Source organism: Spodoptera frugiperda, chromosome 31, assembly GCF_023101765.2.
Source record: "Spodoptera frugiperda isolate SF20-4 chromosome 31, AGI-APGP_CSIRO_Sfru_2.0, whole genome shotgun sequence".
NCBI lineage: Eukaryota > Metazoa > Arthropoda > Insecta > Lepidoptera > Noctuidae > Spodoptera > Spodoptera frugiperda.
This window is the reverse complement of record NC_064242.1, coordinates 5,752,360-5,768,435: the sequence shown is the minus strand read 5'-3', so window position 1 is coordinate 5,768,435 and position 16,076 is coordinate 5,752,360. Positions and strand designations below refer to the sequence as shown.

Below are 16,076 nucleotides of genomic sequence, written 5' to 3'. Positions count from 1 at the left end.
ATTAACATAAAAGCTAAAGAATATTTTTATCATTACAGGGCGGTGAATCAGGCGCCTCAGGATCAGCTGGATTTTCAGTGTCAGCCCACAAATCTGTTGAAGTGCCAGTCACAGTAGTAAAAGAAAAAGAAGTTTCTGTTATTCCCGTGGAAGAAGTCAAGACTGTACATAAAAATGTTTATGGAGAAGCTAAATATGAGGCTTCTAATGAAATAGCTCCGGTTGCTAAGGCTGGTGTTGAAGCAACAGCTAACGTAAATGTAAACGCCCAACATGGGTTTGCCAAAGAAGTGAGTAAATGGAAGCGTCCTTACTATAGCACTCCTATAATTCCAACAGTATTTTTTCAGACTCTATTTAGTTCTTTGTTGGGAAGTCCACAGAGGAGTTACACGCCACCGATGTGGTTACCACCCCTTAATTATAATTATAAACAGGTTCGTTAAGTAATCATAATAAAATGGTACGTGCACCCAGAGGCTTGAAGACAGCTGAAGAATTTTTGCACTTTTTGTACATAATAGCACATTTAGCACTTCTTTACAAGTGCATTTATTTACACGATGATTTGCTAACCTACTGTATGTTTTATGTTTAGATACCAGTGATATTTAAAATGTACTGAAATCAGCTAATTTTTACAGCAAAGGAATAAGATATATCCTCAGCTAAACAGCGGACTCACCGTATTTTTAAGTTGTTATCCACTTACATGATTTTTGTTTCTGATTATCTCATATCTCCTCTACATCTGTACTTAAAACTTTTATGTTTAGTGTCTTTACCAAATTAAACCAACATGAACTATAATACTATTTTCATCCATAAAGGTCCACGTAGAGCCAACAGAAGTAGTGTATGTACGCAAACACAAGCCACACAGACATCATGTTCACAAAACAGTCTATCTTGGTGGATACGTTGGTGCTGGTGGTGAAGTTGCAGCACCAGAAACCAAAACCGTCTACAAAACTGTCCAGCCCATTGAGAAGAGAGTAGACGTTGAAGCTCATGGTGAAGCTCACGGAGAAGCAGGAGCTGGCTTTAACGGAGGAGTCCGTAAAGAAGTGGTTGTCAACGCAAGACCTAGCACTTTCTTCCAGGATATTTTCAATGTGAGTTTTAAATTAATCGGGTTTCCTAATTCATTATGAGTTGAACAAGTAAAGAGATTAGTGTAATACATTTATATGAATAAAAAAGGGAACTATTGCAGAGAGCTATGTAATTTTGGCGCAAACAGACAATGAATTGTTCAATGTAGGAAGCCCGGTAGAAATTTGACCTTTGAGTAGTCGCGATAGATCTAGCTGAGATTTATTTAACAAGCGATAGGAATCTGACATAATCTTATTCAGAGCTTGTGTCCCTTCTACTAAAAAATCTCTATTCACTATAATGTATATCAAGGTACAGGTAGAGAGAATTTCATTTATCATTGTGTGTTTCAGATTCCCATTTCGACGTTGAAGGCAGTTAGCGGATTTCTAACTAACACTGCGGCAAATACCGGTGTGTCTGTACAAAAGTCAGCCACGTTCAAAGCAGGTGGTTACTCGGGTTTCTCTGGAAATGCTGGATATTCTGGTCATTCTGGTTATTCCAGTTATTATTAGAACACATTTTGTTTCAATACGTAGTGAATAAGTTTTATATAAGTACACTAAGTGCGGGTTATAAATTATTTATAAGATAAATTACTATGAATATTATTTTGTATTGAAATCACAAATTCGATTTATCAAATTGAAGCAGTTGAAAATCTTATTTAGCATTTATGTAATATTGAGAAACATTAGAGATCATTTACTACTTCGCTAATGTACTTCATTTTTATTTATGGTTCGTAGGGCTACGCAACAAAGCAGCGTTTTATCAGATTATCTTATGTTCTACTTAGGGTAAATCATGGTGATATTTTACGTCTCTCTTACAAATTGTAATAAGCCCTGTTAGCGACTTGCAGGAAACAGCGCACTATAGTCTTGGCCTTACCGTTACCCTCGTAATCTTCATGATATTTTTATCTTCTAGCTTTTATTACGTTTTTATTTTTTACGAGCACCCCCTTCTGGAGCAAGCGCCTTCGTTGAACTTATTAAAATAATAGATAAATTTATACAAAATAACAGCTGCGTTAACTCGTAAAATTGTTGGGTTTGTTTATTTTAATTTTAAGGAACATAAAATTGAGGATTTATTTGGGAAGCTATGTTTTCCTTGCTAATTTGGTTTTTGTGGCCTAATTTCTCTGTTTTTCCTAATTTAGGTAATATTATGATGGAAGTACAATTTTTAAGTTTTAATAGTTTACACTGTGAATTATGAATACACCTTTTTTATCTACAGCTACATGAAACTGTTTTGTTTGACTTGTTAAATTATTGGCAATTGTACAGTGATTAAAAAGATATATGGAGACATTTATTACAAATAAAATTGTCTGTTTCTATAGATATTCACGTAGTGTCTATAAATTACCTTAAAAATTTCTGAATTTTATTTTAAGCAATATTAATAATCATTTTTGTAAATTCATATTATGTTAAGGTTCATTATCGCATGACGATTCATCTTTCTGTATGGAACCTGATTGATCCTATTTGTGACTAATTTCTTATCAACTTTTTAATTTCCTACAGACTCAGATGCGATAACATCGAAGCATGTGTCTCCTTCATCTTCATCGTCAGCTAGTTCTGAAGCTCATATATCGGTACAGACACCGAATGCTTCTAAATTCATTGATGACATTTTCGCTGTAAGTGCACGATCATTCATCGTTATTAATATTTCTAAACCGTGTTCAGTATCTTCATTAGTTTTGTTTCTTTTTTGTAATCTTATTGCATGATTTTGCATGTTTCGTGATATATGAAGCGCATTTTTAATCTATTTACAAATACTCATTCCACATGATATCATTATAATTGTTGCGTACTGTGATTGATGAAATAATTAATACTTTAGTACGATGAGATTTGTAAATAGAAAATTTTCTTTTTTGAATTGAAAATGAGACCATTTCAAAAGCATTTTAAATACTTTTTTAAAGTGTTGAGTGAGCTTCACTAATTGCTACCAAGAGTTTTGTTTTTTGAGTTCTGGTAGATATGTAATACATGCTGCTTTTTTCACTTTTAATCAAGAGTCACTTATAGTCAAACTATTATCAATACTAACACAAACATAATCCAGTATATACAATCACCCTATAATATATCGATGCAATATATTATACGAAATTTTGCTTTAAACTTATCATATTTATAAGTATTATTATAGCATCATATTTTTTGTATCAGTGGTATTACACCACGAAGGGCCTTTTTTTCATTGTCTGAATAAGGGTTTACATAAATAAATAGGTCTGTATGGCTAGATAAATCTGTACGAGTCGGTACCGATCAGCACAGGTATAATTCATTTATTTATTTATTTATAATAGTTTCTTTATAAGTGAGTTTATCTGAACCGATCGATCGACCGATTTGTTAAAACGTGTGACAGTTAAATTAATTGTGACTTAAACAGACATAGAGAAAAAGGTCCTTGCTCTATTTTTACGCAGCTTTGCCTTTAACAGCCGCACTCAGAGACATACTTAAACTATTCCTTAGTAATGGTTTCGTATAAAAAAAAATGCAAGGGACTGGGATAAGGAACCATTAAATGACTCTGAGTACGGCGGTAAGTATGTAAGGAAAGGCGAGTTTTGGTCTTATGTATGTATTTAGCAAAGGGTGAGAAGACATAGGTTTAGGGTTTTGGTGAGTAAAGCTTTATACGTAAATGTGCTCTTTATTACTCATTGATGTAGGAGTTAAAATTTAGTAATTGTAATATTTTTTTTTTATAATATTTTAGATACCAATTAACACCCTTTCGGCTGTAAACAAATTTTTAGAGAACAACGTTGCAGGAAGGAAAAGAGTTCAGGTGTGTATAGACTTGATTTTTTTTTTTTTGCTAAATCCGAAAAATTGCAATTGAGAGTGCGATCCATGAAATGTTCATTTTTTTTATAAAATAAAACTAAAATGTAAAAACCCTGTCTATTGAATGGGCTATTCCGCCAAAGGCGACGATTCGAAAACATTACAGCTTTTTGAAAATACGAATGGATATGGAAAGTATTTTTTTTATCGATTTTGTTCGTTTAGAAGATTTTTTTTTAATAATGGATATACGTGAATACGGTTGCATATGGGTAGACGTGCTCCATCGTAGGCCGCATCATCACTTACCATCAAGCGAGACAGCGGCCAAACGTTGACATCAAAAGTAAAAAAAAAAACGTATTTTTTCAAATTGTCTAACTATAACTCTTATATCACTTGTGGACCATACACAATAATTTACATAATAATAGTAAATGTGGACTAAAACCTTTTTAAATTCACAGGTAACTTCAGAAGTATCAGGAGAACCTACAAAAATCCGCCTAGGACCTCATGCCCGTAGGAGGGCCAACAAACAAGTAATTGTAGTACAACAGCCTTCAGCTTCCAAGGAAGAAGAATAAAAAGTATTAAAAAAACTTAGCTAATAGGTCATTGACATTTACAAAACAAAATATTATACAACTTCTTGATAGAAGATTAGAATTGTACAAAACTAGAGTGATGTTACTTATATGTAAATATTTTAGTTTTAGAAAATATTAATAAAAATTTTGTATAAAACATTTGTCTGTTTTATTTTTTAATTTTCGCAACGCAACGTCATGCCTTTTATCGCGGAAGGGGTAGGAAAGGTGCCAGGTACAGGTACAATATATACCTACTTTTCACCATTTGTGTTATAAGTCCCATGTAATAAGGGATGAGCCTATTGCCATATACTGGGCACAATTCCAGACTCCGTGCTTCTACTGAGAAATTTTCGAAAAAACCCAGTAATACTTTGCCCGACCCGAGAATCGAACCCGAGACCCCTTGTCCGGCAGTCGCATTTGTGACCACTCGACCAACGAGGCAGTCAGCTTTTAATTTTCATTTAAAATAATTCTATAGGTAACTGTTGGTTGTTGAATTAGTTTACTGGCTATCGATGAATAGACACAGTATTTGAATTATCAACCAAAGTAATTTTAAGAATATTATGAATGTAGGAAGACTACGTTAAGCCCATGTCAGTTAATACATTATTGTGTCTGACAATTTCATCAAACTATTATTTCTATTGGGCAGTTGATTTAAATTCAATTATTTAAGTACAATATCTTATTTAATGTTATACATAATTTCATCATTTTATATACTTTAGATTTTAGGATAGTTTCGTGATAACACACGTTGAAACTTTAGTGCTTTTTGCTGGCTATTAAATATACATAACCCGCCCCCTGTATTTATTGTACAAATGATAATAAAATAATGTGGGATTATTAATAATTGCCAAATGATAATGATATCATGCCTTTTCTAATAAGTACCCTAAAGTTTAAAGGGTTATATTATGTTCATACATACATACTCTATTAAAAAAAATATTATTATATGTGAATATTATCTAGCAGCAAAAAACACTGACTTTAATTTATTTTCTAAACAATCTTGTACAAAATGAAGCAGGTATTTAGCAGGTAACAACTAAAGCAGAATAAAAAAAATAAGTAAAATAAAGTACACAAAGGTAAGAAGAATATTTATTTATAATTACATACATCCATATATTTTATAGAAGAGTAAACTTGATTCTGAATATTAGATAATGAAATAACAATGATTTATTGACTTAATTATTCTTCACATAATAACGCGATTTAAAACAGAAAACTGTACCAGATTTTTTATAAAAACTAAAAAATACTAGTGTTTCTCCGATCTCTTTAATTGGGAAGTAGTGAGCGTCGACATCAAGCTTCGTGAAGTCCACCTTTTGGAAGTAATATGTACCCTTGTAATACTCACAGGTCTGTTCATTGTATTTCACATTACTTGTTATCAAAGTCAGCTTCGGTATTACACTCTTACAAGTCAACTTTTGGAAAGTATTTAAAGGTTTTATGGTGTGGTCAGGCTTCTCAATGGCAGACTTTATCTTCCAAAAATATCCTTTCAAGTTTTCTTTTATCGTTAAATTACCTCTGAAGTACACCAATCCATTTTTAGTATAGGGTTCCACCACCAAAGTGACCAATGGGTCTTGCTGATATGGCGGATCGGGTTTGGTACATCTTTCTGTACTGCGCCAAGTTATTCTGTATATCCTTGGCGACATTGCTTCCGTGTCTTCTATTAATACCAAAAATAGAATAAAAGTCCATATCGATGTCATAATATTTGTGAACCATGTATAAAACGTTACAGTTGCGACGATAATCAAATTGAAATACGAACAAAAATATATCCAATTCAGTAACAATTAGAATTGATTTTAAATCTCATTATCTGCAATTTCTGGAACGTTCTCCTTGATCCAGTCAATTGAATTGTACCTAATACGTTTATAATGAGGTTCTAGTAATAATTAGTTTATAAACGTTCACATCACAATACAACGATCGATTCAAAACTTTTCTCATTACGAACTTATTTGTGAAAGTTATCTTTGTTAGATCAATACCTGAATTTGATGTTGCTAGGTCGATGTGTAAAGTTCCTTTTTTTCTTCAATATGATGTTATTTTTTAGTTAATGTAGCAAATAAATATTATTATTATCATGAATTTTGTTGTTCGTTTTCTACTTAAATTACATAGGAGGTTTGTCTATATACAAGGTGTAACAAAAAGGGGGTATACACATCAAGTGCACAATTTCTAGATAACAAACGTTACGTTTGTACGTTAACGTAAAGGGTTTTTTAAACTCATGTTTTCATGGAACGAAGTTATGAATTTTTTCAATACATAAGATACATGAAATCCTACATTTGGAAATGAAATCATTACATCACTTGCAAGAAATCAGCTGATCGGTGTCAGTGCAAGTGCACTCAATGTACTTAAATAAAATCAAAACCCTTACTCCTGGTATTTCTTCGAATAAATGAAAAAAGGGTTCCGGATATTTATTTTTCGTAACATTTTTTTTTCTTCTTAAAAATTGTTTTAAGAAGAAAGGTTTTCATAAAAAACAAAGAATATGTTTGTAGACAAACTAAGTCAAAACCTCGAGCGAGTACAAGCACCGGGCACTTGTAAAAGAAAATCTCGTCGGCCGCATACGTGTCCGTTAGCGCGCTGCTTATTATTTTTTTCTAAATAGACACGCTAGCATGCGAATCGTGCGACCCGCACCAATTTTAAATTATGCTAAGTACATAGACAAGGGTATCCGTAAGGATATGAAATAATTAGGTACCTATCTGGTCTTTACGTGATACAAAGAGATACCATTTTTTTTTGTTTTACTTGGATAAGATGGTCTCAAACAAATGAGTGAAGTAATCTACCTTTGCATGTTTTTCTCACTAAGACTAAACTAACTTGTTGAGCTTTTCTTGAACTTCTGTCAATCTCTGTCTCCTATCTCTCTGTTGTGGGTACCTACTCTTACCTACCTTACCTAGTCTTAATGAGAAAAACATGCAAAAGTACCAGGAACCCATAAGAAACGAGAATTGTTATTACATACATTGAAGACGTTACGAAAAAGGGTTTCATATCATAATATTGTGTTCAACTGAACCCTAAATATCAATTCTATGCAAGTTATGTGTGTCCTAGTACACAAAACTCCCAGTGAGTTCCGTTCTTAAATATTTTTTAATGTACGTTTTTACTTGGAGGCGTTTAGAGAGATTGACAGAATTTAAAAAAAAACTCAGCATATTAGCTTAGTCTTAATGAGAAAAACATGCAAAAATACTAGGAACCCATAAGAAACGAGAATTGTTATTACAATAATTGAAGACGCTACGAAAAAGGATTTCATATCGTAATATTTGAACCCTAAACATCAATTCAAAGCAAATTATGTGTCTCCTAGTACAAATAAACTCACAGGGGGTTCCGTTCTTCATTTTAATTAAATTACCGACAGAATTTACAGATAGATAGATAGACAACATTTCACGAAAAACTCAGCAGCTTAGTTTAGTTAACATGCAAAAGTACTAGGAATCCATAAGAAACGAGAATTGTCATTACATAAATTGAAAAACGGTTGCGCACTCACAGATCCCTAATTTCATATTAAATACGATAAAATCTTGTTTCCCAGTCGCACGCGTTGCTTGAGTGTATTATGTGAGAGAGATGGAAATGTTGTCATCGTCTGTTGGCTACTCTCTTTGGATGTCTCTCTCTCTCTGTACATAGGAATTGTCATTGAGGATGGGGGACTCGCTCCGAAAGAAACCGATTTAAAGAAAATACGATTTATCGTTCTTGGTTCGATGTATTTCATAATAGTTAAAAGGACACTGTAAAAATCAAATATTATTTAACTATGACTAAGTTGTTAACTTTTTCAGGGCTAATAAGAGTCTGTAGTCAAATTCGACGTTTATTTCTAAAATACGTATTTGATTAAATTAATAGATAAAACACACATGTTGTATTTTAATTGGCTACTATTCAATGCATTTCTTTACAGTGGAATACATAGAAATATCATTCATAATCTAATTTACATTACCGATTTAATAATAATGAGAACCGATTAAAAATAGGTATCAACCTTTTTGGTTCGCGGGAAAAAGATCTCAGATCGCCAGTCCTAGTTGTCAGGGTTGACATAATATTGTCATCATGAACGTTTCAGTCATCTCAGTATTTCGGAAAAATATTAGAATTTTAGTTTTACGAAAAAATATTATCAATTTCTTTAATGTGGAGTTGAATTATCTTTCGTTGGTATTGTAACAGTGTTTGTAAGAGAGAAGATTATTAACGTAGCATTCAGAAGGTGTTTGATATTGTTGTGATTGTGATTGAGATTTGTTTTACAAGCAAGCAAAAGTGTGTTGTGTATTCACTATCACGGTAGTCACATCGAACCACATCTTTAAAAATGTAAGTTAAATAAATTTTTCATTTTAATATTTAGGAAAATTTTAGCATACAGGTACTAGGCAAACAAAGCGTCTAATGTACCTACGTACGCATCGTCGCCGCGCGAATCAAAATTAATTAATTAATTAATCAAAATTAGGTAGATAGGTACTAGGCGATCAGATTTACAGAAGAAATGTCTCGACCCCTGTAGTGTTGTGACACGTTTGTATGATTTAAAATCAAGAATCATACGACATCAAGAATTTGGTACCAATTTTTTTTTAAACGAATTTTAGGATGAAACTTTGTATAGAGATTCTATTAAACCTGTATTCTTCAGTGCTTCTTGATGTATATGGGTATTTTGTTACACCCTGTATATCTATAACTTAATTAAAGTTTTTGCAGGCGGATAGGTCATCGAATTTTAAAGGTTCAGGTTAATCAGAAAGCACTGCAGAATTGTGTTTATCAAATAAATAAGCCCGCGGAAAGAATAATGTGTGACTTGTCATGTATTCTGCCTTCCAATTTCTACATCTCTAATTTGAATGATATTAAAAAATCGAAAGTGTCGAAGCTTGTTTGTTTGTTATACATAGAGTAATTTTTATCTCACGGAAATGCGAGCAAAGCCACTGACAGAAGCTAGTGTATATATAATTTGTATGTTTTAACAGCTTAGTGAAGTAACATCGTAAATCACATCGGTATTCCATTTGTGTGTAGCTAAATGGAATGGGAGGAGTATTTACTTACTGTATTTACTATTTGCACCAAATATATACTTTATTTTCTATTAAGAAAACATAAAGTGTGGTTTTATTTCGGTTAGTGCCGAGTAGTAATAATGAGATTCGAAATGAAAGAACGAACTATTTATTTGAAGTTTTCTCTACTCTTTTTTACGAGTTGGTTCTGGAACTGAATACGTAAACTTACAATTAAAGGTTAAATAAGTTAAACAATTAATAAAAATAATACTTTAAACATTTTATTAAGTACACAAATTAGTAGAAGATAGATAACAAATATTTAGTTTAAGAATATTTATTTATGTATTAATTTATTATACTTTAACAAACAAAACTTTTGATTCCAAACAAAAGCAAGTCCCACCGGGCTTATAATAACTTAAAAAATAAGCGTTCACTCCGAGCATTCTGGTTGGTAAAAAAATAGCAGCACGATCAATCTTAGATACTTCCAAATTGCGAAAAGAATAATTTCCTTTGAGAATATCACAGGTCTTATGGTCATACTTTATAGTCGACATTCCATAAATAAGTTTGAAAATAAAACTCTTGCAGGATAGCCCTTTAAGGTCATTCTCGTAAATTATTTTTCCGTCCTTTTCGTACCCTCTTTTGTATCTCCATACGTATCCAGATAAGTCTTCTTTAACACTTATGTTGGCATTGTAGAAGAATTTATCGCTATTATTGACCACTGAAAGGCTAACGTCCACTTTTCTAGGTACCTCGTAAGGAGGGTCGGGGTCTGTACAAAATTCATCTCCTTTATAATACATCTTATACTTTACGCAGAATACCATTGAAACTACGAATTGCAAAGCGATTATTGTTTTGAAATTTAACTTCATAATTAGTGTTTGCTCGTGTGTCTCCTATACTGATATTAGATAGAATATGCATTATTGACAGTCTCGATTGACGGTCATCAAGATACCATTAATACTATTACAATAATCATTAACTACTGATTACTATATCAATAAGTCATTGTTACATTCGTGAGTATAATTATAATGCTTGTTACAGACACTGTAATCAACCCCTCGTTAGGTATCAATTTAGTTCTGATCATTGAAAAATATTTTGAACTATCATTACTACATTAGTGTTAGTTTCGGAAACATGTATCATTTTATTTGAAATAAATTATTAGTAGTTATAGGTAAGGTGTTCTAAAAGTATCTGCCATGGCTTTAATGGAAGGTGTTGTGTTTGAAGAGAACAATAGTAAATATAAATGATTGATTATTATGAGTATTTTTTTATAAAATAAGTCTACGTAATAGTTTGTTATCAAAGAGCTCTTTCATTGAATCTCTCTCATGACGCATAGTGCCTATTTGTGAACAACTTTATGCAGAGTAGAGTCATTGTTTATTTAACTTCTTTATGTTCTTAAATTGAATTAACTGTTTCGGGGTACAAAATTTCTTCATTATTGTATTTTTCCAACACAACTCTACCACGCATTAAAACCGTAGCAGATAATTTGAGTACACCTTATTTAGTCGTTTTTATTCATTATACATATTATTTTCTGAGTGTAGTTTTAAAACCATAAAGGAATACAAAAATGTTGTAAGTAAACTGTAGGTATTAAATAAAAAAGGACGTAATTGAATAAAGGACGTTGGTATATAAAACTTTTTCGATATTGAACAATAGACTATTGTAATGAATAATAAATATTTTTTGTTCTAGAAACAGAGGTAAGTCGACATAAAATGAAACATCATTTGTTTTTCCAACAATCTATTATTAATTTATTTGAACCATGTTTCAAAGTATAATATTAAGGTTTTGTAAATAAAATCCGAGATTGTAGACATACACAAGTGCCTTTAGGCTTAAAATAACTTAGAAAGTACACATTGATACCAATCCGTCTAGTTGGTAACAAGTTTACAGCTTTATCTAATGTAGATACTTCCAATTTGTTTATGGAGTAACTGCCTTTAAATATATCACATGTATCAGGATCGTATTTGATATTGGAGATACCGCTGATGACTTTGAAAATGAAACTCTTGCAGTTTAATCCTTTAAAATCATTTTCGTATATCACCTTTCCAGATTTTTCGAAACCAATTTTGAATCTCCAAAGGTAACCGGAGAGTTTTTCTTTAACAGTGATGTTTGCGTTGTAGTATAATTTGTCATTATTGTTGACTAAATCAAGACTGACATCAAGTTTCTTCGGTTCTTCATAGGGTGGATCAGGATCAGCACAGAATTCGTGGCCTTGATAAATCATCTTATATTTTACACTGAACACTATAGGTAAAAGTCTCAGTAATAAAACTACACCGTATATTAATTTCATTTTCAATAGTAATATTTGGTACAGTTCCGTTTGGTACAATGTGTATTTAGTGTGTGACAAAGTTAAAATCATGGTAAATAATGAGCCCAATTACATTAGATAAATAGGAATTGTTATTGGAAATTGGTGCTCTATTATTTAGTTCCGCTACGTACGAGTAGATATTTCATGTACCTATCTAAATAACAATCTCAATCAACCTATAAAAATACAAGTCATTCACTGTTCGGTGTAAACAGTCATGTAAAATAATATCAACATCAAGCAGTGGATCACATAAAGAGCTATCCCGTGCGAGAATTGACTCCGCGATACGTTGCCTAGCTACTGCGTCAACTGTGCAGTCCTTCAACTGGACCAGAACTATATCTATACTATCTATACTAATATTATAAATCTATTCTAATCTATACTAATACTAATTATAAAGCTGAAGAGTTTGTTTGTTTGAACGCGCTAATCTTCGGAACTACTGGTCCGATTTGAATAATTCTTTTTGTGTTGGATAGCTTATTTATCGAGAAAGGTTATAGGCTGTAAAACATCAAGCTACAATTAATAGGAACCGAGCATACCGGGTAAAACTACAAAACATCTTTTGAATTTGATTCATTTCGAAATAATAAGAAGCCGTGTAATAACGTCTTCGTAGACTAGACATCTGATACCATTACTTCTTCTCTTGCCACGGGTTTGGTAGGAGCCAACTGCAGGATTACACATTTAGTCCAACCAACTTGTCAAGCGTGGTTTTTATAACAAACTTTCTTATAGAGTATTATATAGGACATCCATAGTCCAACTGCTGTAGTGAACGAAATGTTGATATTGTTTCATCGCTTTAATCGTAAATCACATCGGTATTCCATTTGTGTGTAGCTAAATGGAATGGGAGGAGTATTTACTTACTGTATTTACTATTTGCACCATATATATACTTTATTTTCTATTAAGAAAACATAAAGTGTGGTTTTACTTCGGTTAGTGCCCAGTAGTAATAATGAGATTCGAAATGAAAGAACGAACTATTTATTTGAAGTTTTCTCTACTCTTTTTTACGAGTTGGTTCTGGAACTGAATACGTAAACTTACAATTAAAGGTGAAATAAGTTAAACAATTAATAAAAATAATACTTTAAACATTTTATTAAGTACACAAATTAGTAGAAGATAGATAACAAATATTTAGTTTAAGAATATTTATTTATGTATAATATTATTATACTTTAACAAACAAAACTTTTGATTCCAAACAAAAGCAAGTCCCACCGGGCTTATAATAACTTAAAAAATAAGCGTTCACTCCGAGCATTCTGGTTGGTAAAAAAATGGCAGCACGATCAATCTTAGATACTTCCAAATTGCGAAAAGAATAATTTCCTTTGAGAATATCACAGGTCTTATGGTCATACTTTATAGTCGACATTCCATAAATAAGTTTGAAAATAAAACTCTTGCAGGATAGCCCTTTAAGGTCATTCTCGTAAATTATTTTTCCGTCCTTTTCGTACCCTCTTTTGTATCTCCATACGTATCCAGATAAGTCTTCTTTAACACTTATGTTGGCATTGTAGAAGAATTTATCGCTATTATTGACCACTGAAAGGCTAACGTCCACTTTTCTAGGTACCTCGTAAGGAGGGTCGGGGTCTGTACAAAATTCATCACCTTTATAATACATCTTATACTTTACGCAGAATGCCATTGAAATTACGAATTGCAAAGCGATTATTGTTTTGAAATTTAACTTCATAATTAGTGTTTGCTCGTGTGTCTCCTGTACTGATATTAGATGGAATATGCATTATTGACAGTCTCTATTGACGGTCATCAAGATACCATTAATACTATTACAATAATCATTAACTACTGATTACTATATCAATAGGTCATTGTTACAATAGTGAGTATAATTATTATGCTTGTTACAGACACTGTAATCAACCCCTCGTTAGGTATCAATTTAGTTCTGATTATTGAAAAATATTTTGAACTATCATTACTACATTAGTGTTAGTTTCGGAAACATGTATCATTTTACTGATTTATTTGAATAAAATTATTAGTAGGTATATGTAAGGTGTTCTAAAAGTATCTGCCATGGCTTTAATGGAAGGTGTTGTGTTTGAAGATTACAGAAGTAAATATTAAATATTAATTATTAATTATGAGTATTTTTTATACAAAAAATCTACGTATTAGTTTGTTAAGAAAGAGCTCTCTCTTTCCATGTATTTGTATCTGTCTCATGAAGCATAGTGAACAACTTTATGCAAAGTAGAGTCAATGTTTATTTAACTTACGTTCTTAAATTGAATTAACTGGTCCGGGCTACATATTTATTATTGTAAACTTCAAACACAACACTACCTTCCATTATAGCCGTAGCAGATAATTTTAAAACACCTTATACAAATACTAGTTTTGATTCATTATTTCATGTTGTAGGTAACCGGTAGGTATTAAATAAGAAAGGACGTAATTGAATAAAGGACGTTGGATATAAAACTTTTTCGATATTGAACAATAGACTATTGTAATGAATAATAAATATTTTTTGTTCTAGAAACAGAGGTAAGTCGCTATAAAATATGAAATGAAATACCATTTGTTTTTCCAACAATCTATTATTAATTTATTTGAACCATGTTTCAAAGTATAACATTAAGGTTTTGTAAATAAAATCCGAGATTGTAGACAAACACAAGTGCCTTTAGGCTTAAAGTAACTTAGAAAGTACACATTGATACCAATCCGTCTAGTTGGTAACAAATTTACAGCTTTATCTAATGTAGATACTTCCAATTTATTTATGGAGTAACTGCCTTTAAATATATCACATGTATCAGGATCATATTTGATATTGGAGATACCACTGATGACTTTGAAAATGAAACTCTTGCAGTTTAATCCTTTGAAATCATTTTCGTATATCACTTTTCCAGATTTTTCGAATCCTATTTTGAATCTCCAAAGGTAACCGGATAGTTTTTCTTTTACAGTGATGTTTGCGTTGTAGTATAATTTGTCATTATTGTTGATTAAATCAAGACTGACGTCAAGTTTCTTCGGTTCTTCATAAGGTGGATCAGGATCAGCACAGAATTCGTGGCCCTGATAAATCATCTTATATTTTACACTGAACACTATGGGTAAAAGTCTCAGTAATAAAATTACACCGTATATTAATTTCATTTTCAATAGTAATGTTTGGTAGAGTTCTGTTTGGTACAATGTGTATTTAGTGTGTGACAAAGTTAAAATCATGGTAAATAATGGGTCCAATTACATTAGATAAATAGGAATTGTTATTGGAAATTGGTGCTCTATTATTTAGTTCCGCTACGTACGAGTGGATATTTCATGTATTTAATAACAATACATAAAAAATACAAGTCATTCACTGTTCGGTAAAACCAGTCATGTAAAATAATATCAACATCAAACTGTGGATCACATAAAGAGCTGTTCCGTACGGGAATTGACACCGCGATACGTTGCCTAGCTACCGCGTCAACTGTGCAGTCCTTCAACTGGACCAGAACTATATCTATACTATTTATACTAATCCCACAAAAACATTTCATGTTAAATGTTGCCAAGACGAGACCATATAGCTCGCACTGTCAAAAAGTAATCAGATCCCGTGTAGAGCCAAGTTTCTAACCCTATACTTTTGAACTGGCGAGTCGGCCGCACGGACTTTTTGCTATTCGTCATATGGGCTTGAGCTTAAAAATCTATTCAATCTTCTAAACTCTTTCCGTGCGGCCAACTCGCCAGTTCAAAAGTATAGGGTTAGAAACTTGGCTCTACACGGGATCTGATTACTTTTTGACAGTGCGAGCTATATGGTCTCGTCTTGGCAACATTTAACATGAAATGTTTTTGTGGGATTTCATTTCTTTTTGTAGGTTGCTTATGATAGAAAGATAAAATGAGCGACAAATTCACCTACTAAACTACTAAATTTATAAGAAAATTGGAAACGTAATCCTAATACTTTTTATCAATGAAAATTAAAACACTAGTATCTAAACCTTTACCTACT

The 16,076-nt window shown here is 32.0% G+C and overlaps 1 protein-coding gene across 4 annotated transcripts in view; it reads left to right on the top strand.

Moving 5' to 3' along the window:
* Positions 1–16,076, top strand: part of LOC118276113 (glycine, alanine and asparagine-rich protein) — a 103,728-nt gene that overhangs the window by 36,535 nt on the left and 51,117 nt on the right. Inside the window, exons 6-11 of one of the 4 annotated variants that reach the window (XM_035594284.2) lie at positions 39–290; positions 831–1,115; positions 1,452–1,548; positions 2,643–2,761; positions 3,868–3,939; positions 4,406–4,687. The exons of 2 other annotated variants lie outside the window; for them this stretch is intronic. In XM_035594284.2, coding sequence (XP_035450177.2) covers positions 39–290; positions 831–1,115; positions 1,452–1,548; positions 2,643–2,761; positions 3,868–3,939; positions 4,406–4,525 — 945 coding nt within the window. In that variant the 3' untranslated portion in view covers positions 4,526–4,687. Of the gene's footprint in view, positions 1–38; positions 291–830; positions 1,116–1,451; positions 2,463–2,642; positions 2,762–3,867; positions 3,940–4,405; positions 4,688–16,076 lie in introns of those variants that run through there. One more of the 4 variants, XM_050707241.1, reaches the window with a different exon arrangement.